Consider the following 19,822-nt stretch of genomic DNA (forward strand, 5'->3'; position numbering starts at 1 on the left):
ATTTGGTCTCATGTATTTGTTATTTTGGTTATATATGTTGTCTAATTTAAGTTTTATTCACGTGTCTTCTAATTTTTGATAATTTTAATTTTTTTTAATAAAAAGTATATATTGACGTGCCGTTATACATCAAAATCATTTCTGAGCTACGTAGGACAAAAAATAACACAACGTCAAATATTATGACTAATATTGTAGTTTTCCATATATTCTAATGGTAAGCATAAATTTAAGAACTAAGCAATGTAGAGTAGTTTCACTTGTGAAATTACGAAACAGTTGAGTTTTGAAATATCTTAATTGAAATTAACAATCAAACAACAACATATATAGTTATGGAACGAAGCTTCCTCTCAGTTATTTGGTCATTAACTTTAATTTAATCAATCAGTTAAAGCTTCTACAGATTAACTAAGTGTGGTAATTCGAGGCATCCCACGAGTTATTTTAACTAAGCTTAGATCTTATAATACAGATATGCACCGATTAATTATTCTCTAACAATATATTATTTATATTTAATTATGATTATTGACTAATCATTTGTCGATTATATTGCCATTTGGATTATATTTATTCGATTCGTAGTGCCTATATTTATTCAAACGTCGATGGATCCAAAAAATTAAAATTTTATTTTATTTACTTGAGTACTGACTCCAAATTTGCACCAATTATTTGCGTATCCTTTGATTAATTTCAAGTGTTATATATATATAAATATATTTCTTGTCGATCATGTGTATGTATGTATGTATGTATAGTACCTTAAGCCACAAATTTTGTCCCTTGTACGTTAATGCTTGCAAACGTGCGGGTAGCATGGGCAAGTGCACATGGTAAGTTTGAGTAGGTCAAAGTAACATTCTTTATTAGCAAAGATGTGTTGTTTGTTTNTATATAACTATTAAGAATCTCTCTGATATTGACAAAAAAATTGGTTTGTTTTTGGATTTCTCAATTTTGCTCTTATTTTATATCACAATTACATTTTTGTTTTTGTTTTTTTTAATTTCAAAAAACATTTTTTTTAAAATTTTTTTAAAATTAGAACTATTCAAATAGCACTTTAGTCCCTCGATAATTTTTCAAATTTCACTTTAATCTATAAATAATTATAAAAAAAACTATACACACGCAACGCGTGTGGAAAATAACTGGTATAGATTAAGGTTACACTGCACACGACATGGTGGGCAAACATGGGCACCTGTACATGTGGTGGGTGACGTGGCATCCACCACATGCAATGTACGTAGGGATAGGCGGAGAGAAATTATAGACGAGAGAAAGCGAGGGATGTGAAATTGGAGTAGAATCCAAGTTGTCAATTGGGGGAGCGTCTATGCTATCCAACGGTCCAACAAGTGATGTGGTAGCCACATCATATATTTTTATAAAAAAAATTAAAATTTCAATCTTAATAGTAAGTAGACAAATTAGTTAAATGTGTTCGCTGAACAAGTAACCGTATTAATCATTCTTATTAGTTACTCTGCACATACGATGCGTGTGTATACAGTTAAAGTAAAATTTGACAAATTATGAAATGAGTAAATTGATATTTGAATTGTTGTTTTAAAAAAAATAAAAAAAAAATGTGTGTTGAAATTAAAAAAAACAAAAGTGTAATATTAGTATCATATAAGGGTAAAATTGGAAGAAAAAATTGGTGTCTTTCTTAAATGGTTAGTTTCATCTCCTTAACTTTAATAAAACAGAATAGATAGAAAAATTAATTATATATTTCCCACACATACCAATAATATCCTTACAAGACAGATCGATACGTACAGAGAAATGTTGCCGACGACAAATTTGAGGATAGAAATTATAGACATGAAAAAGATTTGGGGAGATTCCAAAGTTCTATTGGAGAAGTTTCTGCAATTTTATTTTTTTAAAAAAACATATACGAGGATGCCACGTGGATTCATTATTGTCTACCAAGTGGATGTCAGTGTAGCCTCTCCTCAGTCTACATATATGAGTAAAGTTATGCTGCCAACCACTTGGTCGGCAACCATTGGCTCCCGCCACGTGGTGGATGGCGTGACGGTCTTTTCAGATTAGTTTTTGGGGAAAAAAAATAAAAATTTCAATCTAAATTGTCAAATTAATTAAATGATTTTTTTTTCAGGATAAAACACATAACCATATGATATATTATTGGAGTGAAACATAAAATGAATTACATATTTTCTACACGGAGCAATAATATCTTCGCAAGACATATCAATACGTACGACCTAGAATCAGGTAGGTTGGGTGGATTGGGTTGAGCAATAATACAATTAAAAAATTATTCAACCCGAATCAGCTCGAACTCGAATCAACCCAATTTTGAATTTTTTTAAAAAATTTTGAAAGAAAAATAAAAAAAATAATATTTTAATTTAAACACATAATAACAAAATCTCCCTCATATGTATTTTTTAAATTTGAAAGTCTAATTGTAGAAAAATAAAGTATATTTACTAAATCAAATAAACAATTGTTAAAAAAATAAAAAATATTCAAAAATAAATATTAAATTATGAAAATTTATGATATAAATATACAATAAATATTTTTTCAGACATACAATATATAAAAATATAGGCAATATTTATTAATTATATATTTTTAAAAAAAATTAAAATTTTCGGGTCAACCCGAACCCAACCCGATATTTTTTTTCAGGTTAGCTATCGGGTCCTATCCGATCTGACCCGAACTCGAAAATATCAAAATAAAACCTGAATTTTTTCGGATTGTACCGTATCGAATTGGTGGGTCGTGTCTGATTTTAATACCCTTGTAAAATTTCCACATAAACTATTAGGCTAATGTTTTTTTTTTGGTTTTGTTTTTTTTAAATTAAAGGCAGTGCAAATTTTGTCAGTGAAATTCTTCAAATATTCAAGTCAAACATTGTATAAATTTTTTTGGATTGATTACATTCAAATCCCTTTAGTTTTACAATAATTACAAAAAAAAAACTAAATTTATAAACTATAAAATACATATATATACTCTAGGTTTTATGAATGTTACAATTATCTCCTCAATTTCAAGGGGTAATTGTAAGATAAACATATACATCAAGAGATGTGTGTGTAATTTTAAAACTAAGGGATGTAATTTCTACTTTTCTATATGAGGCGAGAGTTTTGTATCAACGTGGATTCAAATATACACACATCCTCTATCGATGGAGATTATGAATGTTTAATTTCCCCCCATCTATCATCACATCACAAAACAATAGTGAAAACGGGCAGTTGTCATGCCAGTCTCGGTTCTCAAGCTGAATCAATCGAAAAAAGAGACCAACCCTTGAAACATATTACAGCCTCCAAGTGACGAATGCGCAGGTTCAATCACTTTTGCGCGTTTGCCTAAACAAAATTAATAGAATAATGATCGAGAGGACAATTTGCTGAATCCCAAAAATTTTAAGCTATACTTATTATCCATATGATTTTCGTGTTCGATTCTTGAATAATTACGCAACCTAAATTTATCCGTCTAAATTCTGGGTTGAGGCCTATGCTATTTGGTATCATATTTTCTTTTACACATGGAGATGGTTTTCAATATTCTGTGAGACGAAATATATATTTAATAAAAATTAAAATAAAAAAAAATCAAATCCTTTTTTGTCTCCTTTGTGGATACATCTAATAATAAATCATGGTTGTTTGACGTCACCAAAGAAAAAATCTACAGAATTTTTATCTTCTCTGTTGGTAAAATGAAACCCAAAGCTATATATTTTTTTTTCCCGAGTCGTTACGCTCTTTATTCTTCGACGAAATATAATCAATGGATAAACTGCAATGAATCACAAATAATGTAATAATACCATCAGATTATTTATTACATCGTAGATAATAAAGCTCAAAACGTAAGAATCTAAAAATCCGATGTAAAAATAATAAATTCCTCATCAATTACGGTGAGGAGTAGGTCTCATGTGAGACCGTCTCACGGATCTTAATCCGTGAGACGGGTCAACCCTACCCATATTCACAATAAAATGTAATACGCTTATCATAAAAAGTAATATTTTTTCATAGATGACCCAAATAAGATATCCGTATCACAAATATGATCCGTGAGATCGTCTCACATAAGTTTTTGACTACGGGGTGAGGTGTAAAAAAGGTACTTTTTCCGACTTTATCTATTAATTAACTCACCAAACGCAAGCAAGTTGAGTCTCAACGACGTATGCGCCAAGCAATCCCACGCCTCTAGAAAATCTGACCCATTCAAACCTACTATTGTACAAAATAATATCTTCTATTTAATTATATTGTTTATCTTATTATATATATTATTGTGTTAATCTAAAGTTTATCTATATTTTGTGAAATTAATTTTGAAGCATTTTGTTCATTTTTAAGAAGATACTGGTCGTAGATAAGTTTTGCAAATTTTTATTTATATACGTCAAATGTGTGAACAATGGACAAAGTGATGGAACCAAAAGTTTTATGTAGCTGAAATCAAAAAATTTATTGTGAAAAAGAATCATATTTTTGTGTTTATTATACAAGAAAAAATATACAAATTTACAATAAAATTATCAGTTCCTTGTGGACCATATTGCCAGCATAATGATCCTAAACACGATTTTGCGTAGAAGACGGCATAATTTGAGATAAAAACGAGTCAAGGAATATGTCGTCACTAGGCTCATCCTTGGCTCTAGAAAACAATGCGTTGTCCTGCAAAAGATCGATACCGGAACCCATTGAATTCCCAAATCCTGAATATTTCAAGCTCCTGTCATGAATCGGCAACATCTCCAAGGGAAAAGGTGCCTCAGCTTCGACCGCACCACTGCGTACTGACAATGCCCCTGCCATGGCTATATTGTTACCAGGATTGTAAGGGACTGGCCTGGTAAGGGCATGGCTGCCTCCGCCACGAGGAGCTGGGACATCGTGGTTGTGTCTTCTCTCGTATGTTGTAATCACAGACTTGGGGTCGTTCGAGGCTCGTTCCACATGTTTCCTAACTGGACAGGCGGGACTAGTGCACTTGTAATAGCTCCTAGAATTAATCAAAGAAAAGTGACAAGATTAGGCTACATCGAAAATTAAGCCAACGGGGTCACCCCTCTGCCCTGATTCTTGAATAAAAGTATCGGTCATCTCGAAAAGAAAAAAAAAAAGAAAAGAAAAAAAATATTGAATTCTTGCCTGGGATTTGGATTTCCCTTCACCACTTTCTGACCATACTTTCTCCATCTATACCCATCATTTAGTATATCTATATCACTTTTAGTTTGAACTACAAGTCTTGGTTCTCTCTCTGTGTTACTCCCCATTCCACCAGTATGCTGACTTCCACTCTCACATTTCCTGAAGCAATATACGATTAAGCAGGTGAGTAGCCAAGAATTCATGTTTAAGTCGATGGCTGATCCGCCACCAAGATCACAGTTTTGGGGTGTTTTTTTATAGAAAAAATCAAAGAATATACGTTAGTAATTAATATTATACATACTCGTAACACTGGTTGGGTTGTGGGAAAGAAAAATTCATCAACAATCAAATGAATTTGGAAGTCATTAGTATGAATCGACGATTTAAAATACATCAATCCAAATTCACCTTTATGTTATATAACTATATAAGTTTACTAGTATAATTGAAATTTACCATCTTTTCATATCAGGTTCATCTTCATCAAATTCATCTCCACCGTACTTTCTCTTATGGTCGAACTCATCATCTGCAACTGTTACCGATGAGTTCTCCGGTGGAGTTGTAACCGAAGAATCCATTTTGCCTGCACCAACTGAACCACCTGACAGCTGCTCCGGTATCTCGTTTTGAGACTGGATCACCATGGAAGAAGCCGAAACTGTAGACGAACACGGGGCCAGAGCAGACGATCTTCGAACGGACTGAGGTTTGGCATGATTATGAGAACATTTGTAAACAATTTCAGTAATCTGTCCAGATAAAGCTCTTTCCACTTTTTTCTTTGTGGGGCAATTGGGATGTGTACATTTGTAATAACTTCGAGGATTCTCACTTCCTTTCACTTGTTTCTGCCCGTATTTTCTCCAGTTATAACCGTCATCCAGCCTCTTGTTCTCCGTTATTATCACTGATGATTCGTTGTATTGATCAATTTGCTGGGTTGGATTGAATTCGGAATTCAAGTTGTTTTCTTCTGGTGGTAAATTATCTTGTTTAGCAATTTCTTGATAATATTCCCATGTCGGCAGACCCTGTTATCCAGAATTTATCAGTATGTACGCAGATAGTTAGATTCATTCGTAGGGGAAAAAAAGGTAAATTAACAAAAGAAATCAAGAAAAAGTAAATGAAAATGAAATTCTTACAGCGGAGACTGTATTGGGCTGAAAAGAGAAATCTGAGTAGTATTTCTGTTCCGGCTTAATCTCCTGCTGATATATTCTGTTGTAATCACTCTTCCAATTGGAATTCGGAAACGTTCCTGTCGTCGGAGAAGGTAAAATCTGCATATTAAACATTTCAAAAACCATCCAAACAATTAAAATTCATTCTAAAGGATATATATCAGATAGAAGGAAAAAAAATTAAGATTCTCTCTATTTTCTTACATCAGAAGAAGCTAACAGAACTGGAGAATCAAGAAACTCAGCTGTGCTCAAGCCGAAGTAGGAAAATGGAGAGGCGGCGGAAGGAGGTGATATGGGAAGAGAAGAGGGCGGCAGAGACTTAAACTTAGGCACCCCAGAACCTCTCCAGTCCCCAACTTCCCTGTTCAGGGCGGGGCCGGTGGTGGGTTGGTGGTGGTGGTCGTCTGCCAGAAGGCTGGTGAAATAGTTGGGAGAAGACATGAAAACTGAATACAATCCAGGATTCAACGAGGCTTCCAAGCTCCCTGACGAAGATGAATGGGTCATCACATACAATGTAAGCGTGTAAAAATATATAGGAATCTATTGGATGATTCTTGATTGGTTTTTAAGAAGAAAGATTGCAAATGTAGACGTATTTGCTTTTACATTTGTCTGAAATTTGTGGCGTTCCATTATTTCTTTTCACTCAAGTTTTATTATTATTATTTAAATTTTTTTTTTTTTTTTAAAAAAATGGCTCGAATTGGATACAGCTTCTAAGAAGCTTTGAAAACATATTTTACCATTCGAGTTATTTTGAAAGACCAAAAAAAAAAATATATATTTTGAAAGACAATATTTGAAATAAAAAATAATAATAATTTTAGTTTCATAAACTAGATTTGGTAACTCAATAATAATTATATTATAATTCATAAAATTATCAATGTGTTTGATTTGATCGATAAGTATTTCTCCTTAAAAAACCAGTTATAAATATAAATTTATTTACAAAGCAAAAAATATTTAATATCATATATTATTTTTGAGTAGGTCTCTTGTGAGACGGTCTCACGAATCTTTATCTGTGAGACGGGTCAACCCTACCGTTATTCACAATAAAAAGCAATATTTTTTAATGGATGACCCAAATAAAAGATCCTTCTCACAAAATACGACCTGTGAGATCGTCTCACACAAATTTTTATATTATTTTAAGAATAGATGGAACCCATTCTTTCAAGTCGGTTAGATTAGATTGAATACATTTTACAAGGACTATTTCGATCTCTCTTTTTTCTGGATATGAATCCTTATGAGAAACATTTTGAATGATTTTATTTTATAAAAACAATTCGAACATTTACATTTAAGAAAAAAACAAAAATTGGCTAAAAATATTTCTTTTGTGGGCCATTTTACTACGGAGTCAAAGCTCATGGCTTTGACTGAGATATGTACAGTATGAGAATGGCGGCTGAGGCATCCATTAAAATTATCTTTTACGCGGTTTGGGTCACTTTCATTGGGCTCCTTTTACATCTTTGCTTTTGCTTTCCTAGCAAGTATTGAGATAATACTCTTTTATTATGTGATAAAGTACGTGTAGCATATATGACAATCTCATTTATCGCAACATTCGTTTTTACTTGATGGCTTCAAATCGTAACAAATTTGCGTCCAAACGGCTTAATTCTAGTCCTATACTATAATAAAAACAATTGCTTCCAAACGGGTTCAGTTTTGGTTTGAACTCGAACTTCTATATTTTGAGCTCGAACTCGATCCTATCCATTTAAACTAACCCAAGGTTATAGTACCAATCTCACTTTTCATATTAATTTTCACGCACGTACATTTGGAAAAACATTTAAATCTTGAAAAATCAGCTTACTCGTTGCTGAACTAATTGGTAACCAAAAATTACTCATATATAGCAAGTCTGACGCACCGAGTAAGCGACCCCAATGAGTCGTTTCTTTGAAATCAGATACTTGTGTCGATTGTCAACTTAACCTTTTTGGCTATTTGCAATTGTAATTTTGTTTTCATGATATTGCAGGTTAATCCTTAAAAACCCAAAATACAACCACGCTACATTAAATTTATAGGAAAAAAGAGACATAAAGAAGCAATTATGGTCAAAGTTTCTAAAGAAAGTGTATGAAGACTCACCAGATCAAATCAACAAGAAGCACCAAATCCAAAAGTTCCAATAATGAAGATACAAAATTTACTCGGAAAGCTCACTGTTACATTGAACCCCTGGCCTTACATGACAAGACAAGCAGAGCAAAAGGTAACATTTTTGCAGTTAAAAATACTTGAATACTTATTTTTTAGCAAAGGTGATGGCCATAGGATTCTGGGCAGTGATTTTAAATCCTTGAAGGTCCTGCATGGCAACTGAAGATTGTGAATCATCATCAAATTCTACAAAAGCAATACCTGGCTTTGCCTCAACCATTCGAACTTCTCTGAACCCAGGATACTGTTTGAAAAGCAATTCCAACATCATGATATTCGTCTCGTATGGAAGATTCTCTATAAATAGTATGTGGTTGGGTTCCATAGCTGCTTCTTGTGTGACCGGCTTTCCTTCTCGAGAAGCAGCCTAAAACAAAAAAAAAAGACATTAGTTCTTTTAAGTCAAGACAAGTCACAGAAGTCCAAATTAAAATGAAGTTTCCACCTGAACTTTTGGATCAAATTATTGTCAAGAACAGCTGTTAGCAAAGGGCACAAGTAAGCTTGCATGTCATATGAGTGTATTGTGTTTTGTGCTTGAGCTGATTTTGAAGGCATTTCAAATGCCAAGGAAAGCTGGAGGAGATAAAATATTGGAAGCCCAAGGTCAAACACAAGGAAAACCATAGGAAACACTTGTCTGCCCTGTCACCAACAGGTTACCTCCAATTGTCGTGGTTGGGAAGGGGGGCAACTCATACAGTCTAGGCTAGAAACTTCAAAAAGACATGTATCATAAAGGTAGCCAATGCACACAGGAAGCTTCACGATTATACAATTGTTCACGAAGTACGAAGAGGAGTTAGCTTGGCTGATTGATTTCATGAGATATGGATAAATGTTAGCACAAGCAACTGTTGCAAGTTGAGGAGTGGGTGAATGAAAGCTTTTTGGCGGGCCACGGGTGACATGCATACATTCAAGTACAGAAAACTTACAGCCGCGCCTCCATTATTGTCAGATCTTAGACCATTTGCATTGGCAGTTTGATGGAGTTCTTCAACTCTTCTCTTCCTCTCAGCTGCTCACCCAAAATAATAGTCACAATAAATATCAATGCAAACAGATCAGAATGTCATAACTATATTAATTGTTTCCAGAGCGAACTCAAACTCATGCCCCACAATTCAAATAACTAATCTTTAGCATTCGGCAAATGACGGAATGAAATTTCAAAAAGCATAGTAAAATGCAATACATTGGTACTATATTTAGTAAGGAAGTAAAGTTTTCACAACTTTTCTGTATACAAGCCATGCATTATGATATATATGTGACATAAATGCATCTTTAAAGAATTTTCTTCATTTTGCAATTGTGTATCACCAACGAATATTAAATGAATCACAAATATTGCCCCCCGGTTTTAAGAAATCAGAGAAGCTCATTAATACACATTATGCATTTCCTTTCCCGTAACTCAAGTTCTATAAATCGATTTTAAAGAGCGAGACCAAACCTTACAAACTAACTGTTCCATCCAAAGTTGATGGATGCAAAAACTACAAAGGCTGCTCACTTATTAATTAAATATAAAGGTAACTAAGTTTAAAACAAAGAATACAGAGAAAAAATAGTAAATGAAAGTGAGAAAGAGAATGACTGAGCTAGACTAAAGGTTTACCTTTTTCCTCTTGCTTCTTTTTCTTGTCATAAGTACCCTCTGCTTTAGCAATACAATCAGACTTTGTTTTTGCATATTGTATCCGCTGCATTGCAGATGACAGTTAGCAAGTCCAATCAAATTTATTTGTTAGCTCAGGCAATACTATTAATAATGCACATACATCAGTATAATGAACCTGCAAACAAATGTGTATTTGTAAGAGATAACGAACTGAAAAGCACATTCAAAAAAATGAAAGAAATACGATACATAAAAATAGGGCACAGATGTGTTCTCCGTGAATGACATCATCCTCTGTTCAATAATTTCATATCAATTATGAAAGCATATGAAATGAAAAGCATAAGATCACTACTACATAAAACAGTATCAAATAATGGTGAAAATAATGACATAACAAAAAAAGTATGAAACATCACGCAAGCAGGACAGAATAAAACCAATCTATTTTTGAATAGATGCCAAATTCAGCATCTATGATCAATTCCCTTTTTTTTAAAACAAAAAAGCATATCAAAGCATGATAAATGGGATTTACCATAAGCCATAAAATTAGTCTGGAAAAATAAGAAGAAAGATATATCCCACCTGCTACGGGTGTCCAAGATCAATCGTTTCTAGTTGGCACAGGTCAAATAATATATTTTAAATATGTCTTCAGTTGAACTCAGAAAAGACTCGAGAATAAAGCAAAAGAAACAAGAAAGATGGGCATGGACAAACCATGATGAATCAAGCCTAAAAGTGAAATTCCAGTAAATATGTATGCATTTAACAAAAGATACGATGCAGAACAAATTCACTGGTGTATGCTTTATGCTCACTATAGGTTTATCATAGAATGGGAAGTTCTGCATCTGTCGCAGTGCATTACTAGCAGCGGCCACTTCGCTGAACACAATCCATGCCTGCCCTTGAAGCTTGGCAGTTTTCAGTGCAACAATGTCCAATATCCTCCCATACTGTGAGAATAAGGCATAAAGAGATCTCTTCAACTCTGTCCAAACCATAAAGACAGACACATCAACCTCAAAATCCATAAGTAACGATCCATATAAGCGGAGCAATAACATGAAACAATAATAACAACGATGATGGCGACGTCAAGATAACATATATTATGATCTGAACAAACAAGAAATTTCATTCCGAAATACAAAGCATTCTTTGCATAAAAAAGTGCCCTTGATGCAACATTTACCACAGGCCCAAGTTAGAACGTAGAGCTAGTTATCCATTTCAGGAAGCTGAGGAATGAAGGAAAACACCATTTCCTGTTCAGGTGGTAACAACCAACTTCAGGTAAATGAATATAAGCTTCGTTGATCTTTTTAATAGCAGAGGGCAGCGCTTCAAATGTCGGAATTAAAAATCTATTTAAGTCCACATCAAAGACAAAGCGAATCCTAAGCCACAGACCCCAAGCTGGAGCACTAATCAATCCAGTTTCCAAATCAGAGCCGAGGTAAGAAAAACACATTCACAAAACACAATATAATGGATAAAACATAAAACAAACGCAATATCATCCACACTAAAATTAAGCTTAAACCTAAAATTAAAATAAAAAATAAAGAACAGACCTTCCTTCTTAACTTTCTCGTTGATATTCTTGAGGTATATAGTTTGGTTGGGAGGTATGTCGGATGTAAGCATCTTTTGGCCAGCAGTGGAACTAACCTATCTCTTTTTGTGTGATTCAAATACGATCGTGTGAGAGATAGTAAAATTAGGGCAATATATTTCGTGGTCATCCATCCCAAAATTTAATTATTAAATAAATAATTTCTGTAAAAAAATAAAAAAAAAAAACGAAGGGTATTTAATTAAAAGTAGGTCTCTTGTGAGACGGTTACGAATCTTTATCTGTGAAACGGGTCAACCTTATCGATATTCACAATAAAAAATAATACTATTAGCATAAAAAGTAATATTTTTTCATGTATAACCCAAATAAGAGATATGTCCCACAAAATACGATCCGTGAGACTGTCTCACACAAGTTTTTTTCTTTAATTAATAAAATTATTTTGCAAAAACAATATTTATAGTTATGACATTTTAAACATTTAGCATGAACATAGTTAACGATTTTTTTCTTTATAACAATCACTTGTAAAGTATATAATAAATCATAAAAACTCATATGAGATGTTTCGAAGGTTATTTTGTCAGAAAATTTTTTACACGATCCGACTTATGAAATGCGAAAAGTATTACCATAATAAATGTGATTTGAAATTGATAAATATTTTATTTTAAGTGGAAAAGATCCAATTCGAAAGACACTTAATTGGTTGAAATCTTTTGGAGTATAGGATGGAATAAAAACATAAAAATGAAAAAAAAAAATGGAGGCGCCAAAAATAAGTTTTCCAATAAATTTTTATTGGACCCTTTTACCTCCACAAACCTCTTAAACCCAAATCTCTGGCGTTAGCGTAACCGGCCGAAATTTTTTATTAATAAAAGGGGAAAAAATGCTTCTCCGATCGATTCACCGAGGCACCACCGCCGCAGGAGTAATCAAACAATCGCAGTGGCGGCTCTCCATCTGCCGGAGCTTGGCTTCGAATAACCCGACTAAACCCATCCCTACGAAAGGCAAAAAATCCAAGTCGAGAGTTGATGGCAAGGAAACGACTGAAGAAATTCAGGTGACGGACCCCCTATTTTCCGTCAAGGAAGAGGCAGAGCTCCGAAGACGTCAATTGGCGGAGGACGACAAAAATCCTGCTCTTGACGTGGGCCCAAACGGCCGCCCTCTATTTACCTCGGCGCCTTCTATTTCTGCGCTTACCAAAGACGATGTTAACACTTACATCAAATTCAGGTGTAAAATTGCTTTCCTTATGTTATTTAAAGTTGAGGTTTGTATTCTTGGAGAAGCAGATGCCTAAAACTTCGCATTGTGAGCTTTGATCGTTTTTCTGGTTTGATCGATTGGAAAAAAATGAAACGTATGATTTGATGGCATGGGTTGCTGTTTCAAACTGAGTTCCATCTGGCTTTCTCTCTTCTGGCATTCATTTTACTGAATGTGTGTGGTGGTGATTTGATATCTGCAAATAAATAGTTGGTGACAATGCTAAGTCAGACCAGTATAGATTCTTAGGATCAGTGTCATACATAGTCATTTCTCGCTGCATTCTATGCATGTTGATTAGTAAATATTTTAATGGATTAATAGGATGGAGGAATTGAAAGAGACGCTTCCAGAAGGTTTGCCAGTGGGAATGGTGAAGGAATTTGAGACCTCGAGCAGGACTGCCTTGCTGGTCAGGCAGAGTTTTATTGATCTTCGCGATAATTTCAGGCGGGCAGCAGATCCTTTGTTTGTGCTAAATAATGAAGGTTCGCTTTTACTGATTTCATTCTTTGTTAGTATTTTACAGTAACAGTAGGTATCAAATTCTAAGATCATGAGAACTTATGGCTATAGCAACAGCCTATTTACACATGCTCTCTTAATCGAGATTTCCCATGGTCATGACAAGACCATGATAAAGAAAAATATTTGGGAACTAGAGAATTTACAAAATATTCTTCTAGTTTGATGCTCTGTGAATAGGCTGGCTGACCATGATTGAGAACATTTTAGCAGCATCTTCATACCTATTAGAATAAAAGAGATTCAGGAAAAAATTGAATTAGTTTTGAGTCCGTTGTGGAAGAAGCATTGAAGTGTGCTCATACTCTGCTCAGTGTTTTTGAAAGCCCATGTCATGTGCCTAGGTGCAGGGGCCGAGCCTCTTGATTTAAGGTTTAGATAGGCTCTTCTCATGCGCCGAAACACTATGTTTAGTGAAATGTGCAATCTGGCAATGAAGCATGCCTCTTGGTGCACTTTAAAGCCTCGATTCATAATTTAAGCGTGAATTCTTTTTTGTGTTTACCTGGGTTTTAACCAAGGCCTTCTCCCCAATTGGGAGAGTTTTATGCCACTACACCACTAGGGGTGGTGGCCATTTAAGTGTATGAATTCTGAATACAAGGTAAAGTGACTTTCTGCACGATTATATCTCAGCTCCCAAAGTTCGAAAGCAAATTGTGCTGGATGGTCCTGTGAGTTGTGGAAAAAGTATCGCCCTTGCAATGCTTGTTCATTGGGCTCGCCAAGAAGGTTGGCTTGTGCTTTATGTCCCAAAAGGTAAAGATTGGACACATGGTGGACTTTTTTATAAAAATCCTCATACTGGTCTATGGGATACACCTGTGCAAGCTGCAAACATTTTGCAGGTGCGAAATTTCTTTCTTTCTGGCAAATGATTTTATTTACCATGGGCAATTATCATTCTTATTTTTGGTGATGCGATCTCCTTGAGTATGAATGCAAAAGATAGTGTGTTTCTAGAGTTGGTCTATGCTAAATCAGGGCAATCATTCGCTATGACTGCATTGTATATGTTAAAAACATATGAAGCTCATAAATAAAATACAATTGGGACCTACACTTGTATAAATGTGTGTTAAATTGAGAGTGTTTTGCTGGATGTTGGATATATTACATCCAATTTATTTCCTAGTATTTTATTGTTTTGTTTGAGAAGAAGGTAAAATAATGCTTTTTTAAAAAAAATGTTAGGTAGTTTCAAAAAACTATGGTGCCTGAACTCATTGATGAATTTTGAAATATTTTCTGTCAACTAAATCGTGACATTAGAGATTGATTTTTGTTGATTGATTAATGGTATTTAATACAAATGGTACCAAATGAAATCAGAAATTTGATACATTAGCTACTCTTCTTGGCACCTTCTATACAATGCTCATGCACTTTCAATGCACACTTAAAATTCTGCATTTCTTATAGGATTTTATGAAGTACAACAAGTCATGTCTGCAAGGATTAAAGTGCAGCACGCATGATCCTATTCTGTTGGGAGAAGGTGCTGGTGTTGGGTGGACAAAAGGTAGTGATAAAATGCAAATTTCAAAAGACGCAACTCTTTTTGAGCTTGTTGAAGCTGGAATAAATAACACGCACGCTGCTGTTGGAGTGGTAGCTCGGTTGAGGGAGGAATTGTCAAAAGTGACAAGTGTCCCTGTTCTTATTGCAATCGATCAAGTGAGTCTTTTAACTTCTTGTGTTGTTTTAAAATGTTTTTTTGAGGGGTGGCTGCAGCTGGTTTATTTTTTCGAAACATTTTTGACCTCTATCTCACTTATGTTACTTTGACCTGAACAGTATAACAATTGGTTCACATTCTGTGATTACGAGGAGCCTGTAACAGTTCGTTCTTGCCGAGCTGTTCATGCCCGAAATTTGGCCACTGTAAGAACGGATATGCTTGCTGATAATTTGCTCAAAATTTTCTTTTTATTGTTTGTATACATGCAATTCATTTCGTTGTTATTAGAGATGGCAATTTCCTCCGAACCCGTTGGAGGATCCGATACCCGACCCGAATAGAAGAAGGTATGGAGGGATTTTTAGACCCGATTAAATAATTGGGTAATCGGGTATGGGTATTTTCGGATTCGGGTACTGAGGCGGGTTTGATATAATCCGACCCACACCCGACCCGAATACCCGTTTAAATTAATATATATAAATATATATATGTATGTATATATGTATATATATAGTAATTATATTTATTTATATTAAAGATTCATCAGTCAATCCACCGATTTTCGGAGTTTTCAATTCATATAATCATAAATTTGAAAATTAAAGAAAACGATGCTTTGTATATTAAAAGAGAAGAAAATATATAAAATTCATTATATATACACACACACACACACACACACATTCTTATTATAAAGCGTGAATAATTTTTCTTATTGTTCATTTAAATAATTTTTTAAATATTCATAACTTCATTGAAGCAATTTAAATTTGAAAAAATTCAATTGTATATGATAATTGAGTATTTGGGTAGGGTATGGGTATCCGATAATCCGATGGGTATAGGGATGGGTATGAAATTCAATACCCGATGATGGGTATGGGGATGAATTAAATAAATGGGTATGGAGATGGAGGTATGAAATCTGACCCATACCCTACCCATTGTCATCCCTGATTGTACAGGAGACCTACCCTTGAAAAAAAATGTGTTTTTTTTAATATATAGTCAATCATAATCTTCATCGATAACTTGTACAAAAAATATTCATTCATGACTGCAAATGTACTTATTGTGATTCATCATCTTATTTGATATCAGTTGACTTATGACGTCAGAAACTGTCACTCTGATTCTTAACACTGATCGGTATGAACAAAAAGCTATATTACTTTAGGTTCTGATATTTAATAACTGATCGATAAGGTCTTTGTAACGATCTTGTTTAAAGTGATAGTCTGTCGGTTTTGATTTAAATTAGAAGTCCCTTAATCAGTTTGGTAGGTTAATTTTACGTTAGATATCAGTTTGGGCTTGCGATCAATTAAGCTATTGAACGATGGATTTAAAGAAGGGTATAATTTTTTTTTACGTATTATTATTTATATCATAAAATAAACATTTCGAACATAAATTTTTATATTTTATAATACTATAAATGTTCTCGAAGTCTCTGANATGGAGGTATGAAATCCGACCCATACCCTACCCATTGCCATTCCTAGTTGTTATTCACGAATTTCTTCAATTAGATTTTTGAATAATGAAGAGATAACTTGTGACGTCTATCAGAAAGCCTTAGTGATAAATTTCGTCTAATAGATGTCAAAAGTTGTTGTCATCTAGCTTTCTTTTGGGTGAATAAACTTCATTTACCATCTCTCGAATCCTAGCATGGTTCTTGCTTGGTAACACTTATAATTATAAATTTAGATGAGATTTAAAATGGACATGATTTCGGCGGTTAAACTTTACAAATATTTACTTTTCCATATTTGTTGTTCTAAGTGAATTTTGCTGCCTAGGTCAATGCATTTAGGTCTATGATGCATGAGAATATGATGGTGGGTGTTTTTTCTCATTCAACTGCTGTTGGAAAACTGCGGCAAGAACTACCCGATGTTCCCATCAATGCTCGAATAAATATGCCTAGGTACAATTTGGATGAAGCCGATACTGTCTGCCACTACTATCTCAGGTTTGATTCTCTACGGTATTGCTAGGGTTGTGTACCATCGTGTCAGAAATTCAAAATCCCGATTTAGAGTTAAACTAATTAAAGCATCTGAAGTTATAGTTTTTCTTGGTTCTATCATCCTCATCAGAAGGATTTAGATAACACAGTTAAACCAACTCTATCCCTTCACTGCCAAGAAAGAAAATCCGCGAGGTTTTATTGCATTGAAATACGTTTGTATTAGTTGAAGCTTTTGCCTCCATTTTTCAATCAACAACTCAATTAAATTTTTGGCGGGGTAGGGTTGCTGTCCAATTCTTATTGCCAATTGATAAGGAGCGCAATCTTTGGTTCCACAGAGGTCACATCGTTTCAGTTTTATTACAGTTTAGATCCTCTATAATATTCATTTCAAGAATAATGCAACTTATATGAATCTTCTCGCGCTTCCTTATTTATGTTTACGGGAATCATTTATAAATAAAAAAACATCAAGTTGTTGCGGATTAATAAATTTCAAAATTTGAATATTACATTTCATGTGACAGGCAAAGACTAGTTAAACGGGAATCATTTTCGGTGGACAACTGGAAGAAGATATTCTTCTTGTCGAATGGAAATGGAACAGAGTTTAGATACTTGGTTCCATTCATGCGGTAACCTCCAAAAATTGCTCAAAAGACTACTTCGCTGATATCATGACAAATTGACAATGTGAAGCCTGTGCCCTTATCTATCAAAGGGCAAATCTGTCAAGTGTAGTCGACATGGAAGACGTCAGCAAAAATCAGGTTCATTTTTTTGCTGATGTAAATGTTGGAAAGTATTTACTTTTCTTTATTTGGACTGGGACTGAGTTTCACCTCGAACGTCTACTGGAGAACACATGACGTTACAGAATGAACATTCTTCATTAATATAATTTGCAACCAGGGGGGCATGTTGTGCTCCGTCCCGCTTTTGTAACGTGCTACTCGTATCATGTCCAAGCATTTATCTGTTCAACTTTCTATCTGTCAGTGTCACCCACTTTTTCGTACTCGCACAGTATGGTGCTCGCCGGTACCTATATGCGTTGGAATAATTGGTTATGATCATTTTTGCATTTTATGTTAAGGTCTCGCCAACACGGGTTGTTTGAAAAGAAACTATTGTGATAGAGATGTGTTGATGCTTGATTTCTGCATAAACCAACCTACTTGGCCTTCTATATCAGTTAGACATCAACTTTATATTCCACCACTTGATGTAATATTATCTATTTTACTGATTAGACTCGGTATAAGGTGCTCCGTCGGTGGATGGAATTCGTGTTTCAATGTATGTAATTAGTAATGCATTTTAAATGGTACTTTGATGCTTTTGGATTGGTAGCTGAAACAAAAACACTTCATTTTCACAATGTGTACTTCATCACATTTTGCTAACTGATTCGACGCCAACGAATTTCATTAATATTTAGACGAACCATGGTTTTTTTTTTTTGTTGCTAATATATACCCATATGCTGAAATACATTTACTGAACAAATAAATGAATATAAATTAAACATAAGCAGAAAAAAGTTGGAACTGATAAATATTTAATAATAAGATAACAAAATTCATAAAATTTCAATCAAACCACAATCTTTTTTCGAGACTCTAAAACCTTCTTTCCACGCATTCCAAGCAACCAAAAACTTCATTCAATTGGGATTTCAGGAATCTTTCGTCAAGTATTTCAACCCAGTCCTTCCATGGAACCTTTGAAGGGTCTGAAAATGAATTTGCAAACCAACGGCGCATAAGAGAAATTATCACCAACAGAAAGGTACAACGATGAGGTACAAGAAGAAAAAACCTCTGCAATGAATAAATCAGCCATGCCGAGAACCACCACAGGAAAAAAAAATATAGAGAATGATACGTCGGTGATCGGAACCAACATAGCCAACGCGCATGACTACTTTCTTCTTGCGAAAAGATTCCCATTTGTGGGCCGTCTCCAGCAGCAGCGGAGGAGCAGTGTCGTGGGAAGCGGAAGATTAAGTGGAGAATTAACTTGAAAAGTTTATTCTTGTTGCTGGAGTTCACTACTTTTAGCAGGAGTAAACAAACATGTGGCGATTGGAGTTCGCAGAAGATATTCAGAGAAACAAAATTTTAACAAGAAGGCCTAGGGTGACGTCAAACACACTCACTTGGCCATTATCTCTGTGATATGGAATTTATAATCGGAATCTGAGAAAACTTTTTTTTAATAAAAATATTCTACATATATACCCGAAATTTTATCTGAAATTGAGACAATTGTACATTAAAAAGACATCGCGAACGAATGATATTTTATAATAAGATTTTGTTAAAAATGATTTTTAATAACAATTTTTAGTAAAAAATTGTTTGAATTTGTTTTCATTTATCTTACTCTATTTCAATATCATCGGATTATGTTATGTGAGTCCTCATATTTTTTTTTAAAAAATTGACATATATATGGATGATCCAAAGATACAAGATACTCCAAATATAATACAAAATCATTACTATTTCAATATCATTAGATTATGTTATATGAGTCCTCATATTTTTTTTTTAAATTAA

The 19,822-nt window shown here is 34.1% G+C and overlaps 3 protein-coding genes across 4 annotated transcripts; 1 reads left to right on the top strand and 2 right to left on the bottom strand.

Annotated features, from left to right (window-relative positions):
* Positions 1 to 4,488: 4,488 nt before the first annotated feature.
* Positions 4,489 to 7,010, bottom strand: LOC140957773 (probable WRKY transcription factor 26). Its single transcript, XM_073415154.1, has 5 exons — positions 6,590 to 7,010; positions 6,347 to 6,484; positions 5,655 to 6,232; positions 5,193 to 5,354; positions 4,489 to 5,043 (listed from the first exon to the last, which is right to left on the bottom strand). The coding sequence occupies exons 1-5, from the start codon at positions 6,893 to 6,895 to the stop codon at positions 4,611 to 4,613; spliced, it is 1,617 nt and encodes a 538-aa protein (XP_073271255.1). The 5' UTR covers positions 6,896 to 7,010; the 3' UTR covers positions 4,489 to 4,610.
* Positions 7,011 to 8,510: 1,500 nt separating this feature from the next.
* Positions 8,511 to 11,952, bottom strand: LOC140957821 (U2 small nuclear ribonucleoprotein B'' 2-like). Of its 2 annotated transcripts, none has more exons than XM_073415211.1 (5): positions 11,789 to 11,952; positions 11,030 to 11,202; positions 10,203 to 10,287; positions 9,517 to 9,599; positions 8,511 to 8,945 (listed from the first exon to the last, which is right to left on the bottom strand). In XM_073415211.1, the coding sequence occupies exons 1-5, from the start codon at positions 11,859 to 11,861 to the stop codon at positions 8,664 to 8,666; spliced, it is 696 nt and encodes a 231-aa protein (XP_073271312.1). In that variant the 5' UTR covers positions 11,862 to 11,952; the 3' UTR covers positions 8,511 to 8,663. The 2 variants fall into 2 exon arrangements, with proteins under 2 accessions (XP_073271312.1, XP_073271311.1); XM_073415210.1 differs by having other exon boundaries at positions 11,009 to 11,202.
* A 672-nt stretch (positions 11,953 to 12,624) lies between these two features.
* On the top strand, positions 12,625 to 18,480 carry LOC140957736 (uncharacterized). The gene is made up of 7 exons (XM_073415104.1): positions 12,625 to 13,038; positions 13,396 to 13,559; positions 14,233 to 14,444; positions 15,019 to 15,273; positions 15,394 to 15,480; positions 17,086 to 17,258; positions 17,786 to 18,480. The coding sequence occupies exons 1-7, from the start codon at positions 12,686 to 12,688 to the stop codon at positions 17,895 to 17,897; spliced, it is 1,356 nt and encodes a 451-aa protein (XP_073271205.1). The 5' UTR covers positions 12,625 to 12,685; the 3' UTR covers positions 17,898 to 18,480.
* The last annotated feature ends 1,342 nt before the right edge of the window (positions 18,481 to 19,822 follow it).

Source organism: Primulina huaijiensis, chromosome 14, assembly GCF_012295235.1.
Source record: "Primulina huaijiensis isolate GDHJ02 chromosome 14, ASM1229523v2, whole genome shotgun sequence".
NCBI classification, from domain to species: Eukaryota; Viridiplantae; Streptophyta; class Magnoliopsida; order Lamiales; family Gesneriaceae; genus Primulina; species Primulina huaijiensis.

Excerpts from the sequence above, each read along its gene's own strand:
- LOC140957736 (XM_073415104.1), top strand. The coding sequence starts at position 12,686 with ATGCTTCTCCGATCGATTCACCGAGGCACCACCGCCGCAGGAGTAATC. Across the intron at positions 13,039-13,395 it reads AACACTTACATCAAATTCAG|GATGGAGGAATTGAAAGAGA; the intron begins GTGTAAAATTGC and ends ATGGATTAATAG. Across the intron at positions 15,274-15,393 it reads TTCTTATTGCAATCGATCAA|TATAACAATTGGTTCACATT; the intron begins GTGAGTCTTTTA and ends TGACCTGAACAG.
- LOC140957773 (XM_073415154.1), bottom strand. The coding sequence starts at position 6,895 with ATGACCCATTCATCTTCGTCAGGGAGCTTGGAAGCCTCGTTGAATCCT. Across the intron at positions 6,233-6,346 it reads AGCCCAATACAGTCTCCGCT|GGTCTGCCGACATGGGAATA; the intron begins GTAAGAATTTCA and ends TCTGGATAACAG. Across the intron at positions 5,044-5,192 it reads AAGGGAAATCCAAATCCCAG|GAGCTATTACAAGTGCACTA; the intron begins GCAAGAATTCAA and ends GATTAATTCTAG.
- LOC140957821 (XM_073415210.1), bottom strand. The coding sequence starts at position 11,861 with ATGCTTACATCCGACATACCTCCCAACCAAACTATATACCTCAAGAAT. Across the intron at positions 11,203-11,788 it reads CGAGAAAGTTAAGAAGGAAG|AGTTGAAGAGATCTCTTTAT; the intron begins GTCTGTTCTTTA and ends TGGTTTGGACAG. Across the intron at positions 9,600-10,202 it reads AAAGAAGCAAGAGGAAAAAG|CTGAGAGGAAGAGAAGAGTT; the intron begins GTAAACCTTTAG and ends TTGGGTGAGCAG.